The sequence below is a fragment of the Tasmannia lanceolata genome, unplaced genomic scaffold (assembly GCF_043159265.1).
Source record: "Tasmannia lanceolata isolate RefF3 unplaced genomic scaffold, GAP_Taslan_0.1 ptg000002l, whole genome shotgun sequence".
Taxonomy (NCBI): Eukaryota; Viridiplantae; Streptophyta; class Magnoliopsida; order Canellales; family Winteraceae; genus Tasmannia; species Tasmannia lanceolata.
The window spans coordinates 47,168,287-47,186,410 of NW_027518679.1; the positions used below are offsets into that span (position 1 = coordinate 47,168,287).

At 37.9% G+C, this 18,124-nt stretch overlaps 1 protein-coding gene across 2 annotated transcripts; it reads left to right on the forward strand.

The window, feature by feature from the left end:
- The first annotated feature begins 4,236 nt into the window (after nt 1-4,236).
- Nucleotides 4,237-8,279, forward strand: LOC143875997 (uncharacterized). 2 transcript variants are annotated; one of them, XM_077377597.1, is made up of 4 exons: nt 4,237-4,374; nt 5,138-5,455; nt 5,785-6,195; nt 6,512-8,279. In XM_077377597.1, exons 2-4 carry the CDS (start codon nt 5,159-5,161, stop codon nt 6,701-6,703), a joined length of 900 nt encoding a protein of 299 aa, XP_077233712.1. In that variant the 5' UTR covers nt 4,237-4,374; nt 5,138-5,158; the 3' UTR covers nt 6,704-8,279. The 2 variants fall into 2 exon arrangements, with proteins under 2 accessions (XP_077233712.1, XP_077233720.1); XM_077377605.1 differs by having other exon boundaries at nt 4,250-4,374; nt 5,159-5,455.
- The last annotated feature ends 9,845 nt before the right edge of the window (nt 8,280-18,124 follow it).

An 18,124-nucleotide genomic window follows, 5' to 3' on the forward strand; every position in this document is an offset into this window, starting at 1 on the left:
ATTAATTTTTTGGGTGGGCTCGAGTCGGGTTAGCCTTCATCTGGTTGAGAGTCGGGTCGGGGTCGGGTTGACGGTTTAGTGCGTGTTCGACAAGGCTTCTCAATCTTGCCTGCTAAACGGGTGAGAAAGTGAGAGATGAAAATCTCCAGAGAAGCAGTTATTAGTCACTCGGTAGAGTCCTATTTTTTTAGTTGAAAAAAGTAGCTAAAATTTTAGAAACGGGCCTTAGCAGGTAACAAAGCTGAAGGAGATTTTTGATTTTTGATTTTTTTTTTGCTTTCCTAATTTTCCACCCCTAAAAATGAGGGGAAACCCGTAAAAGAATAGTTTCCGAACACGCCCTTAGAGATTCAGGATTGGTTCGGGTTGCCTCAACACAGCCCACCTCAACCCGAGTTGCACCCCTACGATGGAAGTACCGCCCCTGATATTTGATCCAACAATACATCATCTTAAAAAGTGTTAAGTTGTTGGATCAAATATAATGGCTGGGATGACGAGTACGAGTTTGTATACGATGAGTGGGCGTGCACATACTATCAAATATCAATGGTGGATGCCCCGCAAGTGTATGTATTTGATCAAGGGTGGATCCCCCGCAACCCTATGAGCACGCGCACGCATCATATAAATTCTCAACAGTAGGAAGAAGTTTCTTGGAGCAGAAGCTAATGCATGGCAGGAGGTTGAAAGATGAAGTATTCCACTATGCATAGATGAGGAGATTTCCTTTTTCATTTCATCAAGTGGGGTTTCTTTACCTAAGAAAGTGGGTCGACATTTCTTTTATTATATGTTGTTTTCAACAGTGGATTAATTAAGACGGATAACAGAAATGAAGACATCAAGTCAAGCGTCTCCAAGTCAAATATGGGTCCCATCCTTGAGCACTTATCTTATTGCTGCTTTTGGCTTCTACTTTTAATTTCAGTGCTATAGTTGTATGGGTAGGGCGTGATTCGAGGGTTAGTTTCATCCGATGGAAATGATTTTTGAGGCACAACCTATTTACGTTGTGGCCCTCAAATGGACAGTTCGGATCATCCTAACGAGTGGGCTGTATAGTACTTTTTAAAAACTATGAGTTTATATGGCCACACATCATATAAGATCATTCTGTTTGGATGCCAAATGAGAGGGATCCTAGGCAAAAAAGCACTTTTTTTTTGCCAGAGTAACAGCCAAATCTTTAGAGATTACCAGACAACAAAAAGGTATAACAATTGCATGTCTGGTGAGGTAACGTCACTTCTATTTCGGTATGAAATATCTCAAAGAAGACAAAGATTTCATAGGAAATCCTCCTCTCCTCTCTGACCCTTTCCTCTCTATATCTCTCCCTCTCCTGGTTAACTTGCATAAAAACATCTTAAAGCTCATGGTTTCCCCAAGGTTTACACGACTTCCAAAATCTTGCCCCCATCCGTAGGCTGAACTTCCCTAATGCTATGTTTGGTTGCTCAAATGTAGGAGATCATCGGAGTTTGAAAATGCCGATGATGTCCCGAAGATCCGTCCAAAGAATGTTTGGTTGCCCAAACTCCTTTGACTACCAGACATTCTCTAGACAGCATTATTTCCTTTGACCACAGACAATCTAGCTATGTGGTGGCAATATTCCCTCCTCCAATCTTCTCCCCATCTCTCACCATTTTGGTGAAATTTGGAGAGAAGATTCCTGTCTTATTCCCTTTTCACGCTTTCTCTCTCTTCCTCTTCTCTTTCTTCCACTCTCTATTTTAGTAATGACATACGTAAGCTAATCTTAAGGCGGATTGCCGTGTATCCAAGCACTACTTACCAATCTTCCATTATTATTCTTCCCATATTCCATGCTTGTCTTCTTCCCTTTGGCTTCTACTAATCTCCGAAAGGGAGCATAAAGAAAGCTTAAGCATCCAAACCAACCCTTAGGAATTGGTGTCGAAATAGTGCCACTTTTTATTTACAGACCATGTATCCTTGCATACCAGACATTTGATTTATGTTAAGGATCAATTACCAATGGGGGATAAAAATTAGGTGGAATTATCAACAGGACCCATGCTTTTCAGAAATTATCAACGAGGGACAAAAGAGGTCTTGTCATTAAAAGCTAGACGAAAATGCCCTTTTCTTAAGCAACACGTTTTGCTTTTCCACTTTTGACTCTTCTCTCTTCTTTCCCTCTTTTTTTTACTTTTTCATTTTCAACTTTGTTTTTTTTACCTTACTAGTCATCTTCTTCAGCCTTTAGCCACCATTGGAGGCGGGAAAACTCGAAAGTTTGAAACGTGAGTTCATTCCCATCTCTCTCTCAATATCTAGGTTTTGTTTTTCATTTGTTTTAGGGTTTTGCATTTCTCCTTCTCCCTTTCAATGGAGGATGAGGAAGATGAATTGTACGGTAGAAAGAAAAAAACATGAAAATGAACGAGTGAAAAAAAACAGGAAATAAAAACGTGTTCATAAGGGACTTGATAAGCCTATTCGGAATTTGGTAACCCCATTTTGATACTGGATAACCCCAACCCCAGAGACTTGAAAACCCCCTTCCAAAACTCCAGTACCCTTGGGCGATTTTAAGGGACTTGATAAGCCCATTCGTAAATTGGTAACCCCATTTTGATACTAGATAACCCAAATCCCAAATACTTGAAAACCCCATTCCAAAACTCTAGTACCCTCAGCCAATTTTCAGGGACTTGATAAGCCCATTCGGAAATTGGTAACCCCATTTTGATACTTGATAACCCCAATCCCAGAGACTTGAAAACCCCCTTCCAAAACTCTAGTACCCTCGGGCCAATTTTCAAGGTCTTGATAAGCCCATTCAGAAATTGGTAACCCCATTTTTTATACTAGATAACCCTAATCCCAGAGACTTGAAAACCCCCTTCCAGAACTCTAGTACCCTTGACTAATTTTTAGGGACTTGATCACCCAATTCGGAAATTTGTAACCCCATTTTTTATACTAGATAACCCCAATTCTAGAGACTTGAAAACCCTCTTCCAAAACTCCAGTACCCTCGGCCAATTTTCAAGCACTTGATGAGCCCATTCGAAAATTGGTAACCCTACTTTTGAGAGTTACTAACCCCCTTCCAGAGAGTTGATAAACCCCTTCTGCTACAAAATACAAAACCCCATGCCTATAGCAACTCTTCTAGTGTCATTATAATTCTGCTCATGATAGAAATAACAAAAGAAATGGATGTTGTTTCCAATAAATGTGCTTCATGTATTACATCCCAATTTGTGTATTACAAAAAAAAAATTAACTAAATCAAAAAATGTGTAGCCATCCATTCATGTATTACATCAGCATTTTCTTATACAACCACTTGTCTTCCAAAAAAGTGAGTGAAGCCATCCATGTATCATCTCCAGAACTCACCATAAAAAACAAATCGCTTAAACCATAAACAAGATAAATCATAAACAAAGGAATGAAAAAAAGTGCAAAACCCTAAAAAAGAAAAGAAAAACAAAACCTAAATACAAAGAGATAGATGGTAAGAACTCAACATTCAAGTTTTTCCCAACAACAATTGTGGCTGAACAAGGAGGAAGATGACTAGTAGGGTAAAAAGTCACAAAGGTGATATGAAAAAGTAAAAGAAGATGGAAGAAGGAGAAAACAAAGTCAAAACGTGTTGTAAATGCTAAAGGGTATTTTCGTCCAGCTTTTACTGACAGGACCTCTTTTGTCCCCCATTGGTAATTTTTGAAAAGCATGGGTCTCTTGATAATTTTGCCTAATGTTTGTCCCCCATTGTTAATTAGTCCTTATGTTAATAAAGAAATAACTAAAACATCTGAATCCATGCATACATCACATCCCTGTATGTTGCTCACGTCAGCCTTTTTTTCCTTCACACTGAAGGCCTCAAATATTCCCGGGGAGCATTTTTCTCTGTGCTGCTATCTTCTCATTGGCTGTTCGTACACTGTCTCTTTTCTTTCCCCCTTTTGTTTTTTGGGTCCATGATCTTTTTAAATGGAGAGTGAGCGAACAAACTTTCCTCCTGTTTCTGTGAAATTTCTGCTACTAGGGTTCTGGGTTTTACAGGAAGATCGAAGGTGAGATTTTGTTTTTCATTTTTTGACAATTGTTCTTGTTGTTTTTCTTTTTTATTTTGTTAAAAAGGGTTTCTATTTGATCGTTCTGTGGTTCTTGTTTTGCGGTGTTTTAAGGTTTGAGAGGACTCTGAGTTTTGGAAAAATATGGGTGTTTTGGGAATAGAAAATCTACCGAAAGGATTTAGATTTCGTCCAACCGAAGAAGAGCTTGTGACTGACTACCTTATGAGTAAGATTGAAGGGAAGAAATCTGAGGTGGAAGTGATTTCAGAAGTGGATATCTATAAATGCGAACCCTGGGATTTACCAGGTATGTGTGTTTTTTGTCATTCAATTTTGTCACTCAATTTGTGTGCTGATTGTTTGTTTGTTCTACTCAACTCAACTGGGCCTTTGTACCAAACTAGTTGGGGGTTCGCTAATGAATCCTTTAGAAAATTTTCATGAAGAAGGTGAAAAAATCTACCCGGCTCAAATTGACTAAGTCTAATCATCGTGACACTAGTTGGGTTCGTCTATATGGATGTATGTGGATTATTTTCTTTCATTCTCTCATGTCCAAGGTCATGTTCTTTGTTATCTTTCTAGCTATCAAGTCTTTCCTCACTGGTTCTACTTAAGTTGTTTTTGGTCGGCCCCTACCTCTTTTTATTCCATCAACTTGGCACGAGTCACTTCCCAAACCATCTTAAGCGGTGCTCTCTCATCTTCTTCTCAATTGGTGTCACCCCACCGTTTTTTGTTCTGATTGTTTTTTTTTCTGTTTCTTTTTGGACTTGTTTGATTTGCAGGATCTCTGTGGAAATGTTTGGATAGGAAAATATATCTAAAATTTCTTAGTTAACCATAATTATATCATTTCTCTCTTTATCGTATAAAGTTAAAAAAAAAAAAAAATCCAACAAAATTTTTTGCTTCAGAAATGTTTCTCTTGCAATCCAAACCTGGCCTTATTGATTTGGGTTTTCTAAAGTAATGGGCTTTCTTTACAAAATTTGTTATCTTGTTCAAATTCGTATTCTGTTCAGCTTTTAATGTAATTCTATGGCAAATTGCACTTCTTTTTTGTGTAGATAAATCGTTGATTAAAACAGATGATCGTGAATGGTTCTTCTTTTCTCCCTAATTGGAATTATCCAAATGGCGGCCGTTCTAAGAGGGCAACGGAAGCTGGGTACTGGAAAACAACAGGAAATGATAGTTCAATCAATTCCTGGTCAGCTGGAGTGAAATCCCGGTCACCTGAACTGACCTTGATTGGGAAGAGGAAAACACTTGTTTTCTACAAAGGGCGCGCTAAAAAGGGTAAAAAAGGCGAAAAGACTAGTTGGATCATACACGAGTATCGGGTTACTGAAAACGCCCTGGTTGGTAAAAGTGATGGTGCGCAGGTGAGAATTCTCTTGCATTTTCTTTTCTTTTTTTCAAGGAAAATTGAATCTTGTGCTTTGATGGTTAACTCTAATTGGTCCTTATGGTGGATCTTCATTTCAATTGGTGAAAATTTTAGTTCAAGCAAATCTTGTTGCAGATCTTTTCTTATGGTGGATCTTCATTTCAATTGGGCTTTCCATATGATTAATTATATTTTTACTTTCTTATCCCCATTGTATAAAACTCTCTCCGTGTTCTGTATTTACTATTGTTTAGGTTCTGATTTATAGATTTCATGATTATTTCACTATTTCACAGGCTTTCATTCGTTCTCCGCTTTGTGCAGGGTGTTTTTGTTCTCTGTCGTCTATTCGATAAATCGGATAAGAATCTTGGCAATTCAAACTGTGATGAGATGGATGCGAAAAATGGAGATTCAGACTTTGATAATATAGAGCAGAGTGACTTATCCCCCACCATCACAACCATGTCTTCTTCCGAGGAGACACAGAATGCAGGTGGTGCTGTTGTGCCGTTTGAAGCAGCATTAAATCAAGGAATTCCAGCATTGGATATTCAAGAAAAGCCACAACCCTTGCCCGGGTCAATTGCTAAGCAACCAGTTAATACTGAGATGTTGCTTGCTCATAAGGCAGATAACAGCACTTATAATCCTTCAATGCCGGAAGAGATCCGGTATGAAAAAAATATGGCTTCTGATGAAAAAGTTCACGAGGCTGATGTCGTAGCAAGCGAGGTGAGGAGAAATTCCTTAATATATTCTTCAGTTTTTACCATTTTTCATCTATATGTCATCCATGGTAACAAAATAGTTGCATGGGAATTGGGTGTACCTGACAATTGCTCGATGCTAATTTCTAGACTTATTGCAGTTAAGTTATTAGAATTAGGTGTGCCTCATAAGTTTTCAGCATTAATTTCTGCTAACATTTTGCAGTTGGGTCTGAGCATGTTTTCTTGCATTTCCTTTTTTTCTTGCATTGCTTGACCACATTAGAAATTGAAACTAAAGCATGTTTGTTCTTGGTTTTTAATATTATATTTTACTTCAGGTGGATCCACTCCTTCAAGCTTCAAGGATGTTCGATGACCCAGCGCCTGAGCCACCAGAGTACCGAAGTTTCTTAGATGCATATAACAGGCAACAAAATCAGTTCTTCAGTGGCTATCAAGGATGGAACCAGCAATTTGAATTTGCATCAGGAGGGGCTAACAATGAGGGGCAGACAATGGTTGCTATATAATAATCAATAAATTATTATATAATATCAACCTAAATAGCCAATCATTTTCCCCTAGAAATTACCATTTTCAACACACAATCCATCCTAATACTGCCCGAATCCTATTTCTTAGATTTTAGTCCCAACCTCAAAAATTTAACCTAAGCCTCATACATTCCGGTTCTATACACCAAATCAAACCAAAACCCAACTAGTAATATATTATATAATATCAACCTAAATAGCCAATCATTTTCCCCTAGAAATTACCATTTTCAACACACAATCCATCCTAATACTGCCCGAATCCTATTTCTTAGATTTTAGTCCCAACCTCAAAAATTTAACCTAAGCCTCATACATTCCGGTTCTATACACAAAATCAAACCAAAACCCCACAAAACCCAACTAGTAATATATTATATAATATCAACCTAAATAGCCAATCATTTTCCCCTAGAAATTACCATTTTCAACACACAATCCATCGTAATACTGCCCGAATCCTATTTCTTAGATTTTAGTCCCAACCTCAAAAATTTAACCTAAACCTCATACATTCCGGTTCTATACACCAAATCAAACCAAAAGCCCACAAAACCAAATAGTAGAAACAAACAAGAAATTCGGACAATGATGAAGATAAGTAGATGAAGAAACTTCACTAAAATTGAAGAACCAGATCGTGAATTAAATCAGAAAAATTCACGAGTAAATTTAGTTTAAACTCAAAAACTTGATCCTGAAACCCTAGATCCAAAAAATTCAATCCATACCACTACTGCCATTTTCAAAAGCACCGAAGCCTAATTCTTAGAATTCAGTCCCAACATAAAAAAATCAATTTAATCCTCACGGATTCATGTTCTATGCAATCCCTTTTCCGCCAGAAGTGTCATTTTCGACACACAATCCATACCACTACTTTCCCTAGACAGTGTCATTGTTGACACAATCCATACCATTACTACCATTTTCAATAGCACCGAAGCCTAATTCTTAGAATTCAGTCCCAACATCAAAAAATCAATTTAATCCTCATGGATTCATGTTCTATGCAATCCCTTTTTCCCCAGAAAGTGTCATTTTTCGACACACAATCCATACCACTACGTTCTCCAGAAAGTGTCATTTCGACACAGTCCCTACAACTACTTTCCCCATAAAGTGTCATTTCGACACAATCCATACCACTACTGCCATTTTCAATAGCACTGAAGCCTAATTCTTAGAATTTGGTCCGAACATCAAAAAATCAATTTAATCCTCAATCCTCATGGATTCATGTTTTATGCAATCCTTTTTCCCCAAGTACTGTCATTTTTGACACACAATCCATATCACTACTTTCCCCAGATAGTGTTATTTCCGACACACCATCCATACCGCTACTGCCATTTTCAATAGCACCGAAGCCTAATTCTTAGAATTCAGTCCCAACATCAAAAAATCAATTTAATCCTCATGGATTCATGTTCTATACAATCCTTTTTCCCCTGAAAGTGTCATTTTCAACACAATCCATACCACTACTGCCATTTTCAATAGCACCGAAGCCTAATTCTTAGAATTCGGTCCCCCAAAAAAAAAAAAAGAATTTAATCCTCATGGATACATGTTCTATACACAAAATCAAACCAAATCCTAGTTGATTCAAGTTCCATAGGATTCAAAAGAACTAGGAACAGATATAAATTCATCCTTAAAAACCCAGATGGGTTGGATATTCCATAGTAAATCACTAATCGTTTCGATATATATCCATCCTTGTGGCAATAGCATTTGTTTGTTTTACTTCCACGGGTGGCAGATTCAGAAGCGATGCTGATGCTGAATTACTGGTTGCAAAGGTTAGCAGATTTGCAAACTGTACAAGTTTCCTGTCTAATTATCTTAGGATATGATGATATCCACACCTTTGTTTTTATAATGACACTCGTGTTATTTAACACTTTCTTGATTCGGTGTTGATAGCATTTTGTGAACTGTATGTTTTTAACTGCTAATTTTGAGAGTTAAAAAGAAAAAAGAAAAAAGAGTGCAATAATAAAGTATAGTGCGCCATTGAATTTTTTTGTTATATAAGCTGGCTTGAATTCATAGCCTTATGGTTGCAATACAATGCATATTCCAACTGAGATAGGGGTTCAAGCCATCTTACCTAAAAAATGATTCCCCCACCTTATACAGGAAACTAGTTTACAACATTGAAATATTTTACTCCCAACAACTTACCGTGAATCGGCCAGTATAAATCTCAGTTGTTTCCCTTAATATTTCATTTATAGCAACACCTTATTACTGTGTGAATCTAGTATAAATCTCAGTTGTTTCCCTTAATATTTCATTTATAGCAACACCTTATTACTGTGTGAATCTAGTATAAATCTCAGTTGTTTCCCTTCTATGTTGTATCAGGATGGTGTATGTTTAATGAAGAAAGTGCTAAGCCGGAGGTTTCCTCCAATGATTCTCTGCTGCAGACTCCCTGCAGGATTGGTGTTTGCGAATTCAGGGGCTATAGTGGTCTTTGGAGCATTTATCTGAGACTTATCTAACGTCATAGTGTGGGCGAAGGATTTGTCTCTGGGGACTGTTGTAGGATTATCTTCCCTCAATTCTCTCATATGCTGCGATTAGCAAATGAAGAGGCTGATAAGCTATCGCCGAAGAGGGAGTGGTGAAACCGGATAGAGGGCCATGAATTTTGGGATATCTGATGCATAGGGTTGTTCTATAGGTCATGAACTTCGGGATATTTGATGTAGAGAGGGGGTTCTATATGTACTGCAAGGATTGTAACGGCGTAGGGCGACATCTTGTCTCCCTCGTCACGTCTATCTTATGTACTTTTGTTAAATTTTAATGAATATGTTACTGATTCTCAAAAAAATTGCTGCAGATTCTGTGGGAATTGTTCAATAATTTTAGAGAACTAATCATTCAAGAAAATTTAGCTAATAGTGGTGCTTAACTGCTTATCTCGACCGGACTAGCATCAAGATAGCTCGTCCTGCATGGGTATGTTACTAGAAGGATTCGTGTACGAATAAAACTTTCCGATCAAAGGAAATTGTATATGGAACGAGTGTTTGGCAAGGGAATGGAATCAGACAGTGATCCAGAGTCCAATGAGAAAAAATCAGAAATAACAGAGGTGAGAAGTTATGCTATTGCCTTGTTAAAGGAAAATTAGTTCAGAAACTCTAATTAGTTTCCTCATCTATAGCATACTAAAAATGCCAGTTGCTGTGCAGGCAACACAAATTGTTGATGATAGTGCATCTACAGGAACAAGATCATCAGGGTCCGTTCACATTGTTAAGCTTCTAGACCGCACTAGTGCAACTACTGCCCATAAACAATCCAAACCTCCAAATAACAAAGCTTTGTGGTTACTGAATGTTATTTGTTACTTTACTAGAAGTCTCAATTGTTCTGTCCATTTCCGACAAGTTCCCAAACGAGATTACCCAAGAATCCAATCTGAGGCATCTTCTGCTAATTCTCATTTATAAATGCTCTACTTATTGTAAAACTGTGTGTGTGGGTGTGGGAATGCTTTAAATTGTGATATTTTGTAGGGAAAGAAAGACATCTGTCCAGATTATTTGTTGATGCTTTGGGAGTGGGAATGACAGTAAGGCGTGACCAGCGCTGTTAATGACAGTAAGGATTATCAGCACGACAAAAGACTAATCTGAGAATTCAAGTTGCTATGATCTTAATTCCCAAGTCTTTGTTAAACATGTGCTGCTTCTGTAAGTTGAATGCTAGCTTCAGCAGTGACTCACCAGATGTCTTGCCTCCTTGATAGACTGAAACATTTCAGTTGAGTCGAATCTCTAGGGAAGGAAGCCAAGCTACTATAGGCTGATTGGCAAGACGAATGCCAATGAGGTCAAGTGGAGAATGATGTCGAGTGGGATTACTATGGGCTGATTGGCAAGACGAATTCCAATGAGGCGGTGGGAGCGATCTCATGGATCAATCTCAGTTAGACTCTCTCAATTGAGGGAGACTCCATCAATGTTATTCGTTGGGTTAGAAATGACGATAGACATCCTTGGATATCTGTCATTGCTATTGAGGCCATCTTGGACATGATCGAGGCCCATACCATGGTTTTTCTTAGCATTTATGTGTTTGGCTAATAGTGAGGCAGATCATCTCACTCGTTTAGGAGTGGAGAGAGTAATATTGAGGACCTCTTTTTTCTATTTCATTTTCTTTTGATATTTGATGTAGCTTGGCCATCTGGGTCATGGAACCTTTGCTCTTTTTTTCATCAATAAGTTTCACCATTTAAAATAAATGGGAAATGATTTCAGCGCTCTATTGTTTTGATAAACATGAGCTCCACTTGTTTGTCGTGTAGTATTTGAAGGTCTTTAAGAGCTTTTTGAAAACCGTAATATTCCTTTGACAGCCCTTTAAATACTACACGATAAAAATTGGAGCGCCTTTTATCAAAACATTGGAGTGCAGAAATCATTTCCCTAAATAAATAATGGTCGTGATGAGGGTATTGGTGCTTACTAGCGTTAGCATACCCTATTTCCTGGATCTTAGCCATCTGTATTGCTGCTAGCCTGAATCTTTATTTCATGTGGCACTTTGATTTATTTTTATCACCTCTACATTTAATTTTCCTCCTGAAAAGTGAAAGTGAGTATGGTTTGTGTGTTGCTTGTAAATTGGGGTTCTCGTCGATGTGAGAATGTGGATATGACTTTTTAAGTTATAACATTTTGAGGAGACCTAAAATGAAATATTGATGAAGTAAAATAACAGAAACTATTGGCGCACTTAGAGCATGCCTCCTACAGTTAGGGCCTCTTCAACAAAACATTGTTTAGAAATTTCAGTTCTCTATGATAAATTCTAGAGATTTCACTAAACTTGGATGCATTTACAAGAGGATCAATGTGTGCTTATATAGAGCACTTACATGATAAACATGGAATGGAATCGAGATAATTCTAGAAGGAAATAATCCTAATCAAATCTACTTTCCTAATCTCTATTGCTTACCTCTTCTAATCCACTTGCCTAATTTATCTAGTTGCCTCGTTTACCCAACTTACCTAATCTACCTCTAAGATGATCCAACGGTGAGATCTTAACCCAATCTAACCGTTGGATCCCACATATTCTAACATGCCCCCTCAATCGTATATGGATTGAAAATCGATAAACGTTTGACAGCAATTTAAAAATAAATTCCCAATACAATAGAATTCCCCAAATTACAAATGTAATAAAAATCAACCGATTTGATGCACACTTCCAAAAGTCTATGATGAAGATCCTCTGATGAAGACTGATGTTGCCGCCAATGATCATTGATGATGGTTGCCGAAGAAGATTCCGCTTGTTGATGTGTCACGAAGAGGGCTTAAAAGCTAATAGATCATGGCCTCAATGGGGCTAGATGATACTCAAGCCTCGATGGGCGAGTAGAAATGGGTCACTATGGACCAATGCCGGAATGGGCAAGAAATGGGTCACAATGGACCAATGCCTCAATGGGCAAGAATGAGCCTCGATGGGCAAGATAGCATGGGTCGGCTTTGAATACCGATCCTCATGGAACTAAAAATCCTCCTTCAGGCACGCACTTCAAAATGAATGAAGCACCTCAACTGAAATGAGTCAATATTTCAGGCACGCACCTAAAGAAAGGTACATCAACTGAAATAGGAGAAGATTTGAGAGATAAGGGTTTGAAAGAAAAAGAAAATAAGATGAGCGACAATGAACGATAGATGATGGCAGCAAAAATTAGTAGCATTCTAGCAAGCCTGAGAATGTTACGAATTTAGAAAGTGCAGGTGTAAGCATCAAATCTGGGGGTTTTAGATAAGGCGAGGTGGTGGTTTCCAAGAGAATAATGGGGTGAAAATATCAAATATGAGGGTGTTTTTTAGGCATGAATGAAAAGGTGTGCCGTTATCAAATTTGAGGCATAAGAAAAGACACCGATAAAGGCAAAGAATCTGCTTTGCTATTCTCAACAACAATTCACCGAAGAAGACCTTTGCATTAAAGAGGCAAGGAATATGACTAAAATCTCTCATTGGATGTGATGATAACTGGAAGAAAAATGTGTAAAAAAGAAGGGCATAGACAAGCATGGTGAATAGCAAATAGTGATAGACCATCCATCAGTACAGACGGATTTGGCCGGATTCATAGGTAGGCTTGCCGTGATGATCGGGACGGGGAGTGATGGCCACCGGCGGACGGTTAGAACACCCGCCCGCTGGAGGACGGGGACTCACGTATGTTGTGCTCAGGCCATAATAGGATCTAATGCTCTGATACCATGATAAATTCTAGAGATTTCACTAAACTTGGATGCATTTACAAGAGGATCAATGTATGCTTATATAGAGCACTTACATGATAAACATGGAATGGAATCGAGATAATTCTAGAAGGAAATAATCCTAATCAAATCTACTTTCCTAATCTCTATTGCTTGCCTCTTCTAATCCACTTGCTAATTTATCTAGTTGCCTCGTTTACCCAACTTACCTAATCTACCTCCAAGATGATCCAACGGTGAGATCTTAACCCAATCTAACCGTTGGATCCCACATATTCTAACACTCTAATTGCACAAGCTACTCATTGTTAAAGAAAATGGAGTTTGACTGACTGCAAAAGACAATTTTTTTAGATTTGAAGCATCAATTTTGATTTTGATGTCTTACATGTTGGAGTTGTTTGCAGTGGGTCATCAACATATATATATATATATATTTCAACCAAGGTTTTAAATTTCGGTTTTTCGGACCCCACCGAAATCCGAAATTTTGTACTTTGGTTCGAAATTTCGGCCGAAATTTGGTAACATTTTTTTTTAATTTTTTTAAATGGCATTTTCTCGAAATTTCGGACCGAAATTACCAAAATTAGGAAATTTGGCCCGAAATTCCGAAATTCCGAATTTCTGCCGAAATTTAAAACCATGATTTCAACAAAACAATGTGGTATGTTTTCATTAAGGTGAATGAAGGAACTGAGTTAAGACTTCCTAAATCCATCTTTCCATCTTCTGTACTCTCTATCTCAACCATCCACAGGATGATCCTAATTGCTAATTAAAAAAAAAAGATGATCCTAACCCTCCGATCCATAGAGTTTCTATATTATGACATTCAATATATAGGAGTGTTGGGATCATCCTTTGTAGATTATTCTTGTGGCCTAACCTATTTACGTTGGGGATATCCAAAAGAACAGTTTGGATCTTCATATAAGGTGGGCCCCACTATATTTTTGGAAAAATACACGAATACATCATTTAAAAAACTCTTTAATATAGGTTTAGACAGGTTAGGGAGAAGATGGCAACAGTAGTTTTAGAGTATTACATATAGTACAGATTGTTTGAAAGTAATATTTAGATATAATATAGTGAATGGCTTCAAGGTAGGGGTGTCAATGGACCCACACGGTTTGATGGATCCAAAGGATCTGAATGGGTTAATGGACATGATTTCAGCATAGTATTTGGATTCAAAAGGAACGCTTCAGTAGGAAGCAAACTACTATGAGGCTCTTTATGGCGTGTTGGGCCTCACTGATTGGTCCAAACCATGGGTCTAAACCATTTCCTTGCTGACCTTGTTTTGAATCGGCCTACTATGGCCGAAAAATCCTTCAAACCATTCAATAATGTGTAATGTTTTGGTCCATTCAATAATGTGTACTGCTTTGGTCTTTTGAAAACTACATCAGTCAATATTTAGCATTCTACAATCAACCCATCAAAAGAAAGGTATCTCTATGTCTGCACTCTGCAGCTTCCCACAGTACTATAATGAGGGATCTGCTAGAGACCATCGCAGAAGGCATTTTACGGTTGGGCTTTGAATGGGAAAGCAGCCACACAGGCTTAGATTTTGTCTTATTCATTTAATTCATCCGAGGTGGCTGCTCTCACATGCAACAGCCCAACCGCGAAATGCCTTCTGTGATGGTCCCCTAGCAAATCCCCTATATAGATAATCCTTCTCGGACCCACCTTACAGATTAGGTGTGAGAGGTGTCACTCTTGTACCAGCTGGTAGTGTCCCACCAAATCAATGGTCAAGATAACCATATACAAGTACCATTTGTAATGTGGACCCCCATTCCACCCAAATGTCTCTTGCACATTTTCCATTATCACTTATTCAATTCCAAAGTATCACATAACTTTATGCAATGGTTGCTTGCACAAGGAGTTTGATCTTGTTTTGAGATATTAGAGATTGCCCGGTTTTTAGAAGAAAATTACCAAAATACCCCTATCTCATAAAAATTACTCAGATATCTTTATTCAAAGTTTATCAAAATACCCTTCTTCAGATGAAAATAACAAGAGTACCCCTAATGTGAGCAAAAAAAGATTGGTCCAACCTTATTTCATATGTCATAATCTCAAGGCATGCTTTACTCTTGATTCTCTATTACTTATGGTTAATAATCAATTTTAGCAGCCAAACATGATTTTGTTGTAATATGATTTTGATTCTAAGAACCTAAAAAAGAATAAAAAATAAAATCAAAATAAAGAAACAAAATCATAAGTGTAACCAAGTGCACCCCTAATGTTTAAGTGGGAAGTGTTTGTCATTGAAATGAGTAGAACACAACAAACCTCCTTTTACAATTCTATAGATAAGAAAGTCCCTAGGACAAAATCTTTCCTAAATTCCCTTACATATCTTTTGAACCCTATGTGAGCAACTAGGGGTGCAAGTTTGGCCTTGTCAGCTCTGACCCCGAACAGGGTCAGGGCTGAATTTTCCAATCCTAAGGGCGGGTCAGGGTTCATTGTTTTACACCCTGACTCGGGTCGGGTCGGGTTCTGGGTTTTTTGCCTTGATGAGCTTTTTTTTGCCTTGATGAGCTTGTGCTCCAAGCACTTCATCTTTATATAAACAAAAGGAAGCATGGCAGAGATGGCGCCCATTTCTTTATCATATAAAAAATAAAGGGTTTCACTTGTTATCTTCATAGTATTATCATGATTGCATTCCACTATACCCTTTTGCATGAATTGGGGTTTCTTTACTAAAAAAGTGGGTCAAGATTTCTAATTATTATATATTCTTCTCAGTAGTATTAATTCATTTGTATAACAGAAAGAAGAGATCAAGTCAAGCTCCTTTTAAGCAAGCCTTGGGACCATAGGTTCAGTACCACACTTGTACTGTTGTTAGCTTTAAAAAAATCTTTATGATATACAGAGTATGACACTTGGACGATTCAGACTGACGATTGGACAGTCCAAAATTAGTGGGTGATGAAGCTGAAAAGTCTCAATCAAAAGCCCGCAAAGGGGCGGTAAAATGAATATTCACAATAGTCTAATCGATTTGCTGAAAATTGATTGTTGTACGTCTCTGATTTTATGAAAGAAGACAATTCTATTGGCTCCATATGAACCCACTGAGTGGACGGTCTAAATCAGTCGCTGTTCACTAAATAACATACTAGAATACATTGGAGTTGCATCTTAGTACGGTACATTTCAGTTATAATGGATAAGTTCTAGAGATAGTTTCACATTCTGTGGACTTGAAATCAACCTCTCACATTTTTGTAAGAGGCTGAGATTAAAACCATAAAGTCTAGTGAGAAGAATCTCAGCCCTTCATACTCGGGGCCCACCATGTATTTTATGGGTACCCTTTAGAAGAGACCAAGGACTTGTTGCAATTAGCACATCCATTGTGGGGGGGCAGAAGGAGTGGTCATTATTCAAAAGATTACTTTCTACTTTCTTTTTAATTACCACTTTTATCCTTTTACTTTATTTTTTTGTCTTTATTTATTGACAGCATTTTTGCCTAAACATCCCTCCAAAATATTTTCCAATTAGTCATCCACCAACAGATATAAAGTTTTGAAATATACTTACAAAAGGGTCCCTAGTAACAGATCATGAAGTGCCAAAAGGTTTTAACATTTTGAAATATATTTTTAAAAAGTCCAAAGTGCTGAGTGAGGAGATGATGCAAAGTGGTAGAAAAATAAAACTCTAGACATGACAAAACCCAATTCCATCCGATGAATGAACTGGATTATTGGTCGATAGGCAAAGTTGTACATTATACCTCCTCAACCCTAGCATGATATGATTCTACTTTAATTTTATTTTGTGAAATGATAGCCACACTCCCTTGTTTTTAATAATGGAGGAGTTCAGGACCCCTAAGACAGTAACACCCTGGCACATAGGGGTGGACATGGTTCGGTTCGGTTCGGTTTTGGGGTATACCCAGAACCGAACCATATATAATCGGTTCCCTGAAATTGGAACCGAACCAGAACCATATAAGTTTGGAACCGAACCGAACCAGAACCATATATAATCGGTTCGGTTCGGTTCGGTTCTGGGTTTACCCGATCTTCATCAAATCAACGGAATTTCTTCACAATAGTTGTTTGAATGTTTGGTTTTCTTTTCTTGAGATAGAATAATTTTTTGTTTCCAGCTTGTCATCATCATTATGGGAAAAGCAGAGCACAAAAGTCTCTAATGAAATGATGAATATGACTTTGTGGGGGCGTTATACAAACTACTCTCATAATATTTTACTATTTTTAAAAGCCTTTCACTTTCTTCTTACACTTACAAAAACTTTCAAGTTAATATTAAAAACAAAAAGGATTCCCACATCTTCTTTCCTGCCATTAAAATATTAAGGCTTGTTTGGTGAGATTAAAAATATTTGGGCAAGTGCTGAGATTAAAAAACTTGTTTTCCAGTCTGACTAAGGGTTTTAAGGTGGGTCGGTTCTTGGTTCGGTTCTCGGTTCCGGGATCCAAACCCAGAACCGAACCGAATTTCCATCGGTTCCAGGTTATTAGAACCGGAACCGAACCATATAACTATGGAACCGAACCGAACCGAACCATATGTGCCGGTTCGGTTCGGTTCCTCGGTTCGAACCGGAACCATGTCCACCCCTACTGGCACATGCAAGGCGCTAGGGGCAGAGGGAGTTGCAATCTTGGCCCTATCATCTTCCCTGGATGTCCTTAAATCATTTCTATTTAGGGCAGGCTTGGCCACCATGATTTTTTTATTTTATTTTCATGATAAATCGGTGTCTCCAAGTGGAGATGAGGGTGAAGTGGCTAAAAATTAGGAAACAAAAAACAGGAAACTAGTGTATACAAGTGAAGAGAAGTGGCTACAAATCAGTAAACGAAAAACTCTATTCAAAACAAGATCGACTTTTTCCTAATTTTAAGCCACTTCTCAGGCTCATCTCAACCGTGCCATTTCAAATCTCTCTCCTTCTCCCACTGTCCTATCCCTCTCTCATCACTTGGAGGCACTGATTTATCGTGAAAAAAATTTCCTAGCTGCCAGATAGGGCCTTATAAAGACTCTTTTCTTTGATTTATATTTTCCATGTCAGCAGATATTATTTG

What these genes read in the sequence shown, in the direction of transcription:
- LOC143875997 (XM_077377597.1), top strand. Translation starts at nt 5,159, where the DNA reads ATGATCGTGAATGGTTCTTCTTTTCTCCCTAATTGGAATTATCCAAAT. An exon ending in GTAAAAGTGATGGTGCGCAG is followed by an intron (nt 5,456 to 5,784) that starts GTGAGAATTCTC and finishes CGCTTTGTGCAG; the next exon opens with GGTGTTTTTGTTCTCTGTCG. An exon ending in CTGATGTCGTAGCAAGCGAG is followed by an intron (nt 6,196 to 6,511) that starts GTGAGGAGAAAT and finishes ATTTTACTTCAG; the next exon opens with GTGGATCCACTCCTTCAAGC.